At 35.2% G+C, this 12,113-nt stretch overlaps 1 protein-coding gene across 3 annotated transcripts in view; it reads right to left on the bottom strand.

Moving 5' to 3' along the window:
- Positions 1-12,113, bottom strand: part of IPO11 (importin 11) — an 87,756-nt gene that overhangs the window by 43,950 nt on the left and 31,693 nt on the right. For all 3 annotated transcript variants that reach the window (XM_069881120.1, XM_069881121.1, XM_069881122.1), the window contains exons 15-22: positions 11,792-11,882; positions 10,334-10,381; positions 9,571-9,676; positions 5,877-6,003; positions 4,853-4,886; positions 4,625-4,665; positions 3,397-3,513; positions 1,965-2,078 (exon numbers count right to left, since the gene is read on the bottom strand). In XM_069881120.1, coding sequence (XP_069737221.1) covers positions 1,965-2,078; positions 3,397-3,513; positions 4,625-4,665; positions 4,853-4,886; positions 5,877-6,003; positions 9,571-9,676; positions 10,334-10,381; positions 11,792-11,882 — 678 coding nt within the window. The remainder of the gene's footprint in view (positions 1-1,964; positions 2,079-3,396; positions 3,514-4,624; positions 4,666-4,852; positions 4,887-5,876; positions 6,004-9,570; positions 9,677-10,333; positions 10,382-11,791; positions 11,883-12,113) is intronic.

Consider the following 12,113-nt stretch of genomic DNA (forward strand, 5'->3'; position numbering starts at 1 on the left):
TGCGTCTGGTGGGGCTACACCTCATATACTGTGTTCAGCTTGAGGCGCCTCAGTACAAGACAGACATTCAGCTGCTGAAGTGTGTCCAAATCAAAAAACAAAAACAGTGAACAGTCCACAGAACAAGTCTTACGGAAAGTGGCTGAAAGAATAGGAAAGTTCTGGGGAAATTGAAAAGTCTAGAAGAAAGAAGGCAGAGGAAAAACCTTATTACTCTCTACAAACACCTGAAAGGAGGTTGTAGTTGAGGTGGATATTGGTCTCTTCTCCCAAGTGACTAGAGACAAGACAGGAGGAAAGGGCCACAAATTGCACAAGGGAAGATTTAGATTGGATATCAGGAAAAATGTCTTCACTGACAAGGTTGTCAAGCACTGGAACAGGATGCCCAGGGAAGTTGTTGAGTCACCATCCCTGGAGGTATTTAAAGGACATGTCAATGTGATGCTTAGGGATACGGTTTAGTGCTGGGCATGGCAGTGTCAGATCATGGCCTTACGAGTCTTTTTCTAATCTAAATTATTCAATTATTCTGTGATTCTACAAGGTCAACTCATTTATCTGACTACAGATTACCAGCGACTTTCATTTAGATACAACATTGGGCAACATAGCTATTAGATGTATATGACAAAATCTGAGACCAAAAGTTGCCTAGATTTCTTTAGTTGAGAACTGTAAGACACTGTATGAACTAAATCACCTCCGCTAAATGAACAACTATCAGCAAATGAAACCTAAGGCTGATAAATGCAAGCAATAAATCATGGAAAGGAGAAGTTTCCTACAAAACAAATAAATGAAAGAAAAAATTAGAGAAAAACAATGGCCTAAGAATCAGTATGTTCAGTTCTATTATTTCTATTACTGTCACTTATTACACTTGAAAGCCACAGTCATGAACAAAGCTAAGGTAGCAGTCCCTGCTTTCAGACATTTGAACCGTTGACAACTCCGTTTTAAAATGACATTAAAAAAAGCGATACTCAAGAATGCCTAAAAGAAAATTATGAGCACAGAAATGCTCAAAAGGGGAGAGGAGAGGGGGGAGAAATTCTAAGAGATTGAAGTGGAAATAATGAAATGGGATATCAATCTATTACATAACAAAGCAGGCAGCTTAGAGCTGCTATTACATATGAGCAAAGCAGAAGAGAAGACTATAAAACCCAGGAAATTTGAGAAAGGATAAAACAAAGTATTTTTCTCATGTGCTATATAAAAAAAAAATTTCAGAAATCATTGCAAAAGGACTTAATGGGTATGCAATAGAAGGGTAATGATAAAAACAGTAGCAATAAAAAGGGTTGGAATTCTAAATAAAAACGAGTACTCACATTAGTCAATCCCAACATCCTTGAGCGATATTAAACCTAACAGTTACTATTTAAACATGTGACACTAATGTAAATTAAAATGTAAACTTAAAGAATAGGCAAAGAGAAACTTGCAGTGGCCCATATCTTGGCCCAGAATTTAAAAAAAGTAGAAATTATACATCCCTGGAGCTGAATGGAAAGCAAGAGGGAAATAGACGTGCCTACACAGCAGAATCAAGTCTGAACCATACAAAACAATTCTAAGAAGAGACTAACTCTCCTGATGCTGGCTGGGGCATACAGGAGCTCCTTCACACAGTCTACAAAGTCAGTCAGATGGTTTAATTCCCAGATTGCAAAAACCAAAATCACAACACAAACAGATTTGCCTAAAGAGCTGTTTTTACTGAACCATCCCCCGGAAAAAAACAGTTTAGTGATTAACAGTAACTGTGTTTATCTCCACTGTAAGAGAACCATGTCTTTATCATAACAGTGAAAAGCATTTAAATATACCCCATAAAACCAAAACATACCTTAATTTTACCTCTCTCTGCATATACACACACACAGAGAACATGTAGGCACGTTCAAGAATGAACAGAAGGAGATACTGACAACATTTATGTGATTCTGACCTATTACCTGGACAAGATGGATTAGGGTGGTTAGAATGGCACATCGTAGCATATTGTGCTCCTCACTCTGTTTCCAAAGGAGTGGTAAATACTGAATCAAGCATTCTACATGTGGTCGTACCTGAAGTTCAGAACACAGATTTATTTCTTAATGTGTGAAACAAGGCCATCAATTTATCCTAACCACAATTTCCACACTCCTCTTCCTTCTTCTTAAAACAGCATATTTCATACTCTGTGACTACACAGTGTTTTGAAAAGATTACCCATGGTAACATTTGTGCAGCACAATCAAGCTTAAGGAGAAAACAGAACACAAACACTTAATTTGATAACCAGGGATATTTTCATGTTAATATTTACTTCACTTAGTAGGATTCCTAAAAAACAACATCCTTTAAGACAAACAGATACAGTCCTAGGAAAAAAATGCTGAATAACTTCTGAACTTACCCATGCTTTGAACAGGGACTGGCCTACCTACACTCCAGAGTTTTGTCCCAACCTGAATTTTGACTGTGATGCTCTACAATGCTATAAGCCTAAACTATTTGCCTTCTAAAGTATTTAACTAGGAAGTAACTTAAACAGACTAAAAGGTTATTTATTAACTTGTTTTTCCACTGCTTCCCTAGCATTCTCTAAAATGCAAGGAAACCTGCTGTCATGTCAACTTTTCTTACAAGGGACAATTAGGAAAGCTACACTTCGCTTTCAGATAGGATTAGTTGTAGAAAGAGGACGGGATTCAAAACCATGCATTATCTCTGTCCTTAATACAATAATACCAGGGGGTAAAAAAAAAAAAAAACAACAAAAAAAAAGAAAGAGAAGAAAACTGTCAGTAATTAATTTTTAAATTCTGCAATAGCATCTTCAATTTCTTTATGGTTAAGTTGAAGAATATACTTTAACACCGAGAAGGAAATACTAGAAATTCTATCGTGAACTTTAAACTCCTCATGTAGTCAAGGAGAGACCTGTATAGGCACTCGTTATCCTTACCAGTGCCAATAACAGATTATAAATTTAACTGTGCAGTCCCTAGCAGTATGAAGCATTTTGACTCCCAAAAATGTCTCTTTTAATACATAAGATCTAATAAAATAATAGTTCAGATACAAGACGAGACAATTAGAATTAAGACTGAAAATTAAAAAAAAAATCATAATAAATGCCTTAAGATAAGCAGTGAAGCCTTCCCATATTCTAAAAGATGAGTCAATACAAAAATACATAGTAAATAAAGAAGTAGTAACTGAGTAAGAACATTTTACACAAAAGATAAATAAAGTGACAAGAGAACCATGTAACACAATTCATGCAAGTATCTACCACGTCTGATTAAATTTTTCTACTCTTTTTGTATAAGACAAAAACATCAAGTCTTCCTCCATGTTCTTAATACAAAGCTTACACCAAAGTCTATAAAAATGTACCTGCATATTGACCCTTTCAATCACACAAGACAGGACATGAAGAACATGCATTTTGGTGTCACATTGTGTTACTTCCTGAAGAAGCTGGAAGAGCAGTGTAAACATACATTCCAGATACTAAAAGAAAAATAAAAAAAAACGTGGATTAGATCATCAAAAATAAAACTGGTGACATGAACTGGTGGTTTTTCTGTACGCTTAGAACTCTAAGGCATCTGTAAACTGTGAAAGACAATTTCATAGTATGCAAAGTCTTACTCTTTCGTTTGGGAAAATGCACATTAGCCAATTACGGCCTAAACAATTGAAAAAAAAATCAGATACACTCTCTTCTATAACAGTTCAAACATGATCAAAGTGAACATATATACTTTTCATATTTGGGTAAATATAAACGCAACTTCACAGATAAAATATTAGAAAGCTGAAGGCTGTCTTTCCAGAAGGAGCACTTCGTTAGGGTCACTGCAAACGTGCAGCCTGTCAGCTTCCTGGTCAGCAGATAAAATTTAGATATTGAGCTGAAAAAGACATCTTAAACAATCCCAATGTTTACAGAGTATATGCACTCTGCATTTTTGTTTTGTTTGTTCCCAAGACAGTTACAATTAATATGGCAGTCCTAATCAAAGGAGGAAAAAGAGCACCTGCTAAATCTGAGTGATTGAAACAAATCTTTCTTCTATTTACAGCTGGACACTTCCTTACTTACTTAACGATAACACCAATGATGGTCTGAAAAGCACACAATTACAGAAGACCAAAAATGTCTGGTTTTAAGGTGCTATTTTTACCACACACTTTTATTTAATATTTGCGTGAAACAGCACATTGGATTACGCTGTGTGAGACAGGCATATTGGAAAGACACATAGTTCAGGGCATTTATTTGTTAAAAACCAGCATTCATATTCTGTAGCATGAGGAAACTTAGCATCTGGTAACCCATAGTATATATAGTACAAAACACAGCACTAGGAAGTTTTAATAGATACAATACTAAAATGTTTTGAATTGTCTATTTATTGCACATCAGCAACCTTAGCAGCAACATTGTAAGTCTTCAAATGTTTCGGCCTACAAAGACTCCACAAAAAATATGAAAAAAAGCACACACAAAGTGATTACTAAATAGTTTGGCTTAAAATAAAATTGGAAATTGTTTTCTTCCTGCTTTCCTCTATGGATCTATCTGCACATCAGAATACATCCATATTAATACTCTTACCGGCAAGAATTGATCAGTTCTGAACTCAATGTCATCTACAGGTAAACAACCATTAAGGAAAAATAAGGAAAATTATAGATTACAGATTGCTAAGACTCAAATACACAAATATTCCATGGAAAGTACCAAATCCTTCACACTATAATTTTTGTGTGAGTTTAAAGCTGTTTCTTCTCCAGTAACTCCGAATTAAGTACTAATCAAACACCTTTGCCAATAAAAGGATATTTAACTGCAGTGTTGTAGCCGACTCGATACGGACCTGAAAGACAAAATCAAGAAGCACCATACACATGCCCACTACATATTTTGATTATCAACATAATATCTGACAATATCAAACCAAATGCAGTTCTGGCAACTGAATCACTATGTGTTCCGTCATCTTTTAAGAAACATAGTAAGTTCAACTCTAAATTTTTATCTGCTATCCTTCACTCAAGCAGAACCTTCACGGAAGTCAAGAAAGAATTAAACAAGATGACACAGAGCCCATGACAAAAAAACCTCATGCAATAGAGAAGGAGTATAACTTGTGATAATCTCATGCCTTGCTGTCATCCAAAACACAGAATCAAACAAACTCAAGTTAGCGTGTTCCTCCCTGGTGGAGGGAGGAACCATATGGTCAGAAAGCACTAACTGAAAACACATCCTGCTCTGCTAAAGCTGCCTGAAATCACAGAAATAACAGATACGACTGCCACAACAAAGCAGCTAGGTTTATTTGTTGGCTGCTAGGTCTATTTGTCTAAACAATGAAAACCAAAAGAAATTGCAAAAACAGATTCTCAATTCAATGTCACCTGCTGTCAAACTGAAATTGTAGCTTAAAACCACAGAATTCTATTCAACCCTCCCATCAACCAATGCCATTTATCATATTCTGTTAGCAGATAACTACGTTGATGCTTAAGTAACACTGTGTAGTGCAGAGACTAGTGACAGAATAACCCTTTTTGTTCTACACAAAACTGTCTTCTTAAAAAATCTGAATGGTGCTATTGCAATTCATTTTCCCACAGAGGTCAGCACCTAATCAACATCTCAAGGGTTTTTTTCATGTCTCACATTATTCACCATCTCCAAAATCAAACAGCCTAACAACTTCCCAACTGATTACCTTTTGCAATAGACTTCAAGGTGCAATATTACAAAGTTCTCAATCAGTTATACAGAAGGTATGGCATTTATGTTTCACCTGTGTTAACAGAAATAATGTGTAACCCAGAACATTATTATCTATACTTACCACTAAGTCCTGATCTTGAAGCAAGTTACGAATTGCCTCATACAACATAGGTCTCAAGTCTGATTTGAATTTTACAGGGATCCACTGTCCAATCAGCCATATTACTCGTCGACGTATTGGTTTATATCTTTACAAGTGGGGAAAAAACCCAATTGTAATCATTAACTCATTAAACTTGCTGTTGTAGAATACTTTGATGAAAAGAAATCTACGAATCACTCTGAAAACATTGTTCCCAAAATACTTATTAAAAGGTTAAGTTTGTCAAGCCAAATTTTAGAACTTTAACGCACAAATCTTTTTCATCAGAATTCTTCACTATAAGGATCAGGCAACACAAGCTTAGTCCAAGAAGGATAACTTTCATCTTAAATGACTGCGTCTTGAAGATCTCACTAGAGATACAATTTATTCTGCACACTGCATATAAATTAAACACTAAAAATAAATCATACATTTAGTACTGCCATCACAGCATCTACTGCTTCCACCACACTTCTCAGCAATTTCCTTGACACTCCTTTTATCTCAAAATTTTAGGTCAGAAACAATTTAAAAGTGCAAACATAACTACTGCATTACAGCAACTCCTAGAGTATTTCACGTTATCAGCCTAAAAGTATTCTCGAAGAACTGAGATCATCTAATCTTGCACCACCACCACAATGAAGGCACAAAACAAACAGTTTTAGAATCAACAGAAAGAAATGACAACCAGAACAATAACAAACTGAATTGCCTAACATAATGATTGAGAAAAGCATTCAATCTTTAATAATCAGTGGACAGTGTGATCAGAAAGAGTAGCTCAGATCTAAACGTTTAACTTGCAGACATATGAAGTTAGGCAAGATGAACCCTATTCACAGACTTTCAAATAACAAATTATTTTGCCTTGTTATTCCAAATATATTTTTTATTTTAATAACTCCTGCCTAGTAAGCCATCAAGACAGCAATTTAAACTAAAATTACTGAGGATTCTTTATATTTAAAAAATGCGATTTATTAAACATTCCCATAACCATAAGATAATTAAAAAAGCACATCTTCAGAGAACCAGAATTTGTGACACTAGCAGGTATACAGAAGTTCAGACTGGAGCACAGGCCAGCTTCACACTAAGAGCACACACAGACTTGGCCTGCTGGACATAAAGCTCATATGGGAAGAGTAATGATCATATTCCAAAATAAGACAGCTTCAGCTGAAATATTCATCGGATGGTAGCTTTAGCTAGTCTGGAAAGCATACAGACATTCAAGTCAAAAGTATTTTACTTGATACCACAGTACTAAGTGTCACATTGATACTTACTCAGCAGGAAAGGCTGTTTTAAGATTGAGTTACTGTTAAAGACTGTAACCAGTAAACTATATTCATACTATGGAAAAATTTCTCCTTAGTCAGTACAAAACTAAATATTATGGCAAGTGACAAACTTGACAATGCAATGTTGATAAAGATATTTAATAATTTTTTTTGTTAATGTCATATCTTGTACTGCTATGGTCACAGTTGAGAGTCTCACTATTGACAGAAAACAAAACAGTTGAAGGTAAAATACAGCAAATTACAGTCGCTGCAGACAACACACGTTTGTGTTCACAAACGTGAACCAGTTTGTGAACAAGCATGCTAATCGTCATGGGATATTCTGTAGGACAGTAGAATATAACCTCCACTCCACTTCATACTGTAGCAAATTAGGATTATATGAAATATCACTCTTCCTGCTATACAGTCTGCATAATTAGCAAGATTTTGATGGCTGTATCGGTATTTCTGAGACTGTCATTAAAGCAGCACTCCACTCAAACTACTAATACTGTCTCCCTTACTGCCAAGGTGGTCCCCATTGCCGCTAGCAGAAGCAGTTGAAGCAAACAAGGCTTCAAACTTCTTGATGACTTCTAGCGCAAGAAGTCCTCACGGGAATTCCATAACCGGTTATCACAAATGCCAAACACAGATAGATCAGATGCCTTCCCTACTGCAATACAACTATATCAACTGTAGAAGACTTGTCAGTTTTACTTATGCTACACGGGAAGATAGCATTAAAATGCCAAAGCCAACATGTGCTATAAATACCATGGCAGCTTTATTCAAAGACTGGTGCAGGTTTGGCTCAACAACAAAGGATCAATCGCATATATGAGATCTCTCATTTCTTCCTGCTCTTCTGACAATTAGGCTAATCATTAGAGTACTTAGCTGCTGGTAGATAGCAAGGTGGAGATCATACAAAAAAAAAATCTAATGAGAAAACCAATAAAAACATTAGGAGACACTAGGTACACAACTATGGCAACTATTCTGTGACTCTGAAGTAACGCTAAAAATACCCAAAAGTAAATAACTCATTTTTTAAAAACTACATTTTAATGAAAAGAAGTTTTTGTAGTTCTAGTAATTTTAGCAGGATCTCCCATTCTACATGAAACAGAACTGTATTTGTAAAGGAAGTGTTTATAACTGGCACTTGGAAATAAGAAAAGCTGGCTAGCAAGTCATTATGGAAAATCAATTTATAGTAGCTCCTAAAGTTAACAACAAACAAATCAGTTTATATTTATATTAGGAAAAAATATTTCATGGAAGGGGTCATTGGGCACTGGAACAGGCTGCCCAGGGAGGGGGTTGAGTCACCTTCCCTGGAGGTGTTTAAGGGACAGGTGGACGAGGTGCTAAGGGACGTGGTTTAGTGATTGATAGGAATGGTTGGGCTCGATGATCCGGTGGGTCTTTTCCAACCTGGTGATTCTATAATTCTATTTCAGATAGCAGTTATATCTAGTACAATGAATTGCAAATGCAGAAGTAAAAAAGAGTAAAATTCTTCAAAGGACATCAGGGTCACTACCAACAACTCTGATGAGAAAAACAAGGCAGACCTATTCAAAGTCACACATACAATAGCAGCTACTGTCCTTCTCCTGAGGGAACAGCAACATTTTGAGGAATAGGGAGGAACACTGTCTTCTAGTCACTTGTAGAAATGGACAGCTCAGTCGGTACTAAGATGGCAACACTGACCTTTCAAAGCACTCTATGATATCTACTAAACACAACAAAAGTGTTCGCATGAAGTCCATCCAAGTGAAGCGGATCTTTGTGAGTGGGAAAACCCACAGCAGACAGGGTCATATAATACTCCTAAATAATCAGCCTATAATCATTCACACTACACAAATCCTTACTTACCCACTTTATTGCTAACAAAATTAAGTGAAATGTGCTGCACAGGCCTTGTGCTTAAACTAGTTAGTGAAGAAAAAATCACTGTTTTGGCTAAACTACAGTTTTACAGAGATATTTCCACAGATTTCAGTTGGACTTTGCTGCCTAAAAGGGTCTAGGGTCTCAGGAGGCTTTACAATGAGCAAAGGCAGTTGTCCTGAGCAAGTTCAGTTAACTCAAATATGTGCAAGAGGACAGACATAATACTTTTACAGAATCCTGAAAGCATCCACCAACCAGTAATTTAAATACAAACAGAAACTGTCAGAAACAGTCACTTCTGTGACTGAATCAGTTATCTATATGTATTTCATATCTCTGTTTGTTTAGTGGATATGTTTAAATACAGAATATTTTTCAAGTCTGCAAATATTGGACGTTTTCATCTTACCCAGATTTTTTTCAACAGTTGATATTTAAATGGTGAAGGCACAACAAACCAAGGTGTTTACCTGTCGTCAGAAACCTGTAGTTCTGCTAATAGCTGATTTCTAAACCATTCATTGAAATCCACACTATCAAACAGCTCATAAGCAGCCAGTCCAACTGCATTATACACTGGGGAAAAAAACAATAGTTATGCTTATTGTTTGCTTAAATATTTAATTTTTAATGCTAAATAATCAGTCTAATTTATATTTAAATAAATAATACTAATTTTTATAACCTGAACATAATAAAGTAAACTTAACTAAAGCATAATTTTCTGGACACAGATGTTCTCAGACAATGGTGAAGGGAAATCTGGAGGAAATTTTAGTAAAAGAAAAGTATTGCAGGAGAAAATTTAGACTCTTGGAAATAGTTAAAAGCCATTAAAAGAATGAAGATCTTATTCTGACATCAAAAACAGTTCCATCAGAGGTCTTAGACGGTTTTCTTTTGTCATAAAATCTCCTTACTTGTAAAACGGACAGAATACCTCCATGGAGGCACTGCAGCTCACTTATTTGCAAAAAGGAAGGGACAGGGCAATAAGGGAGACTGTCTAAGGGTTTGTTTCACTAAAAAGCTCAATAAAGCACTGCATTTTTGCACAAGCATCTTAAAAAATAGAGACTGACATCAAATGCAAGGAGAATATTGGATTTAGGTCCTACTTTCCAAGCACTTTAAGAAATAAATACTGCAAAATCTTCATACAATTTTTAAGAAGTCAAGGACAAACAAAAAAGCACGTCTTTTATTTCATAGGTAAAGTAAAATTTCACATACCAGCATCTTTAATCAGTATAGCATTGGTATCTTCCACATTGGTAGATCCTACAAGACAAAAAAAAAAAAGCATGACTAAAGCCAAGAGCATAAGCAATTTTGCACTTTCATGCTTTTAATAAGTATGCTGTGAATTAAGACTGCTTTGCTATTTTTGAAATACCTGAACTCATGAATAAAACAGTGTCAATACTTTCTTCAGTAAATACACTACATTAATATCTTTGCTTCCACGTCCTATTTTTGACTGACTTCATCTGAGCTGTGTATTTTTAACAGCAACATGCATGTACGTCAGAAGCATGTATTAAAAGAACACTCAAGCACCACAAACTGAAGACTGTCGATCATGTGTTACTACTTCCTATATACTTAGTGTATCTGTGCATGTGTATTTACAATGTATAAGTAAATACTTCCCAAAATCTTAAGAATTAATTAATTCTTAATATCATCCAGCACTGCAACAGCAAGTCTTAAATTGAAAACATCCAGAAATAGCTACCAGGGGCCTCAGGAGCCAAAAAAAAGCACATGTGTACCTTTTAGCATGGAAGTGTTAACTAGTATAATTCCTGCACAATAAAATACCTGACAACCCTGTTATAAGGAATATTTTCAAATTCCCAATATAACAGAATAGCAAGCCATCCTCAAACTTATGCACACCAAGTATTTGTTTATTTTTTTTTAAAGATTCTGAATATGAAGTCAGAAACCTCTCCCAGAATATTAGTTTCTATTTAATAGAATGTACTGTCCATTCTGATAAGTTCCAAAATAAAATACTGTACATCAGGTGAAATAAAACTTGGGAATACAACCTAAGCTCAAATGACAGGGAAAACAGTGGCAGCTACCACTTATTCTCTTTCATGACCATTATGAAACTCGGTTTGCGGGAGCAAAGAAAACCTCGGTCTATGAAGTCTTCAGTCTTCATAAAGAAGCACATTACATTTCTAGGATGGATTCTTCGGATATGCAAAGTCCTCTGAACTCTCCAAAATGACAGCATAACTTGATCTTTTTTAAAAGTTTTTTTCCCCCCAAGATTTTGGCAGAGACATGGCAGACTTAACATAAACTGCCTTGCAACTTCTGAACAGAAAGACCTCGGTAAAAAACAACCTAGACTATTTATTAGTATAACTTACTATTGATCATTCTCAAGAAAGCCACAAGCCGCATGAAAGTAGAAATGCTTTTGTCAACCATCTAAAATAGTTATTATAAAAATGAAAGAATCCTTGGGATTTTCTCTTCCTGTATACACACTGCATTTTCCTTACAGTAGATTTAGAAATAATTCTAAAATATTAACATGTTCTTCTAAAAGTATGGAGTGAATATCCTATATAAAATTAGAAATTATAAGGTAAAATTGTTGAACGTTTAACAGAAGCAAAGGTAAAGAATTCTATGTATTACAGTTCCTTTGTTTTTCAATGAACATACCTTGTAAACTGTGAACCATTTCTAAAAGCACAGGGGTAAGTGTCTGATTATATTCATGGAAAATATCAATAAAAAGAACTTCTGTGCATGGCTGAAAAATTAAAAGAACCTTTTTAGAATCTATCAAAACGAAGGCAATTAAAATACATTTTATGCTAAAATTTTTAAGTGTTGAATACCTAACACCAAATGTCATTTAAAATGCAATATATGTAGCAAATTAGAATTATATGAAATATCACTCTTCTTACTAGACAGTCCGTATAACTCTAGCAAGATTTTGATGGCTGTATATGTATAAGTCTGTTCTGCAGTAGAACAA

Source organism: Phaenicophaeus curvirostris, chromosome Z (genome assembly GCF_032191515.1).
Source record: "Phaenicophaeus curvirostris isolate KB17595 chromosome Z, BPBGC_Pcur_1.0, whole genome shotgun sequence".
In the NCBI taxonomy this organism is placed as follows: Eukaryota; Metazoa; Chordata; class Aves; order Cuculiformes; family Cuculidae; genus Phaenicophaeus; species Phaenicophaeus curvirostris.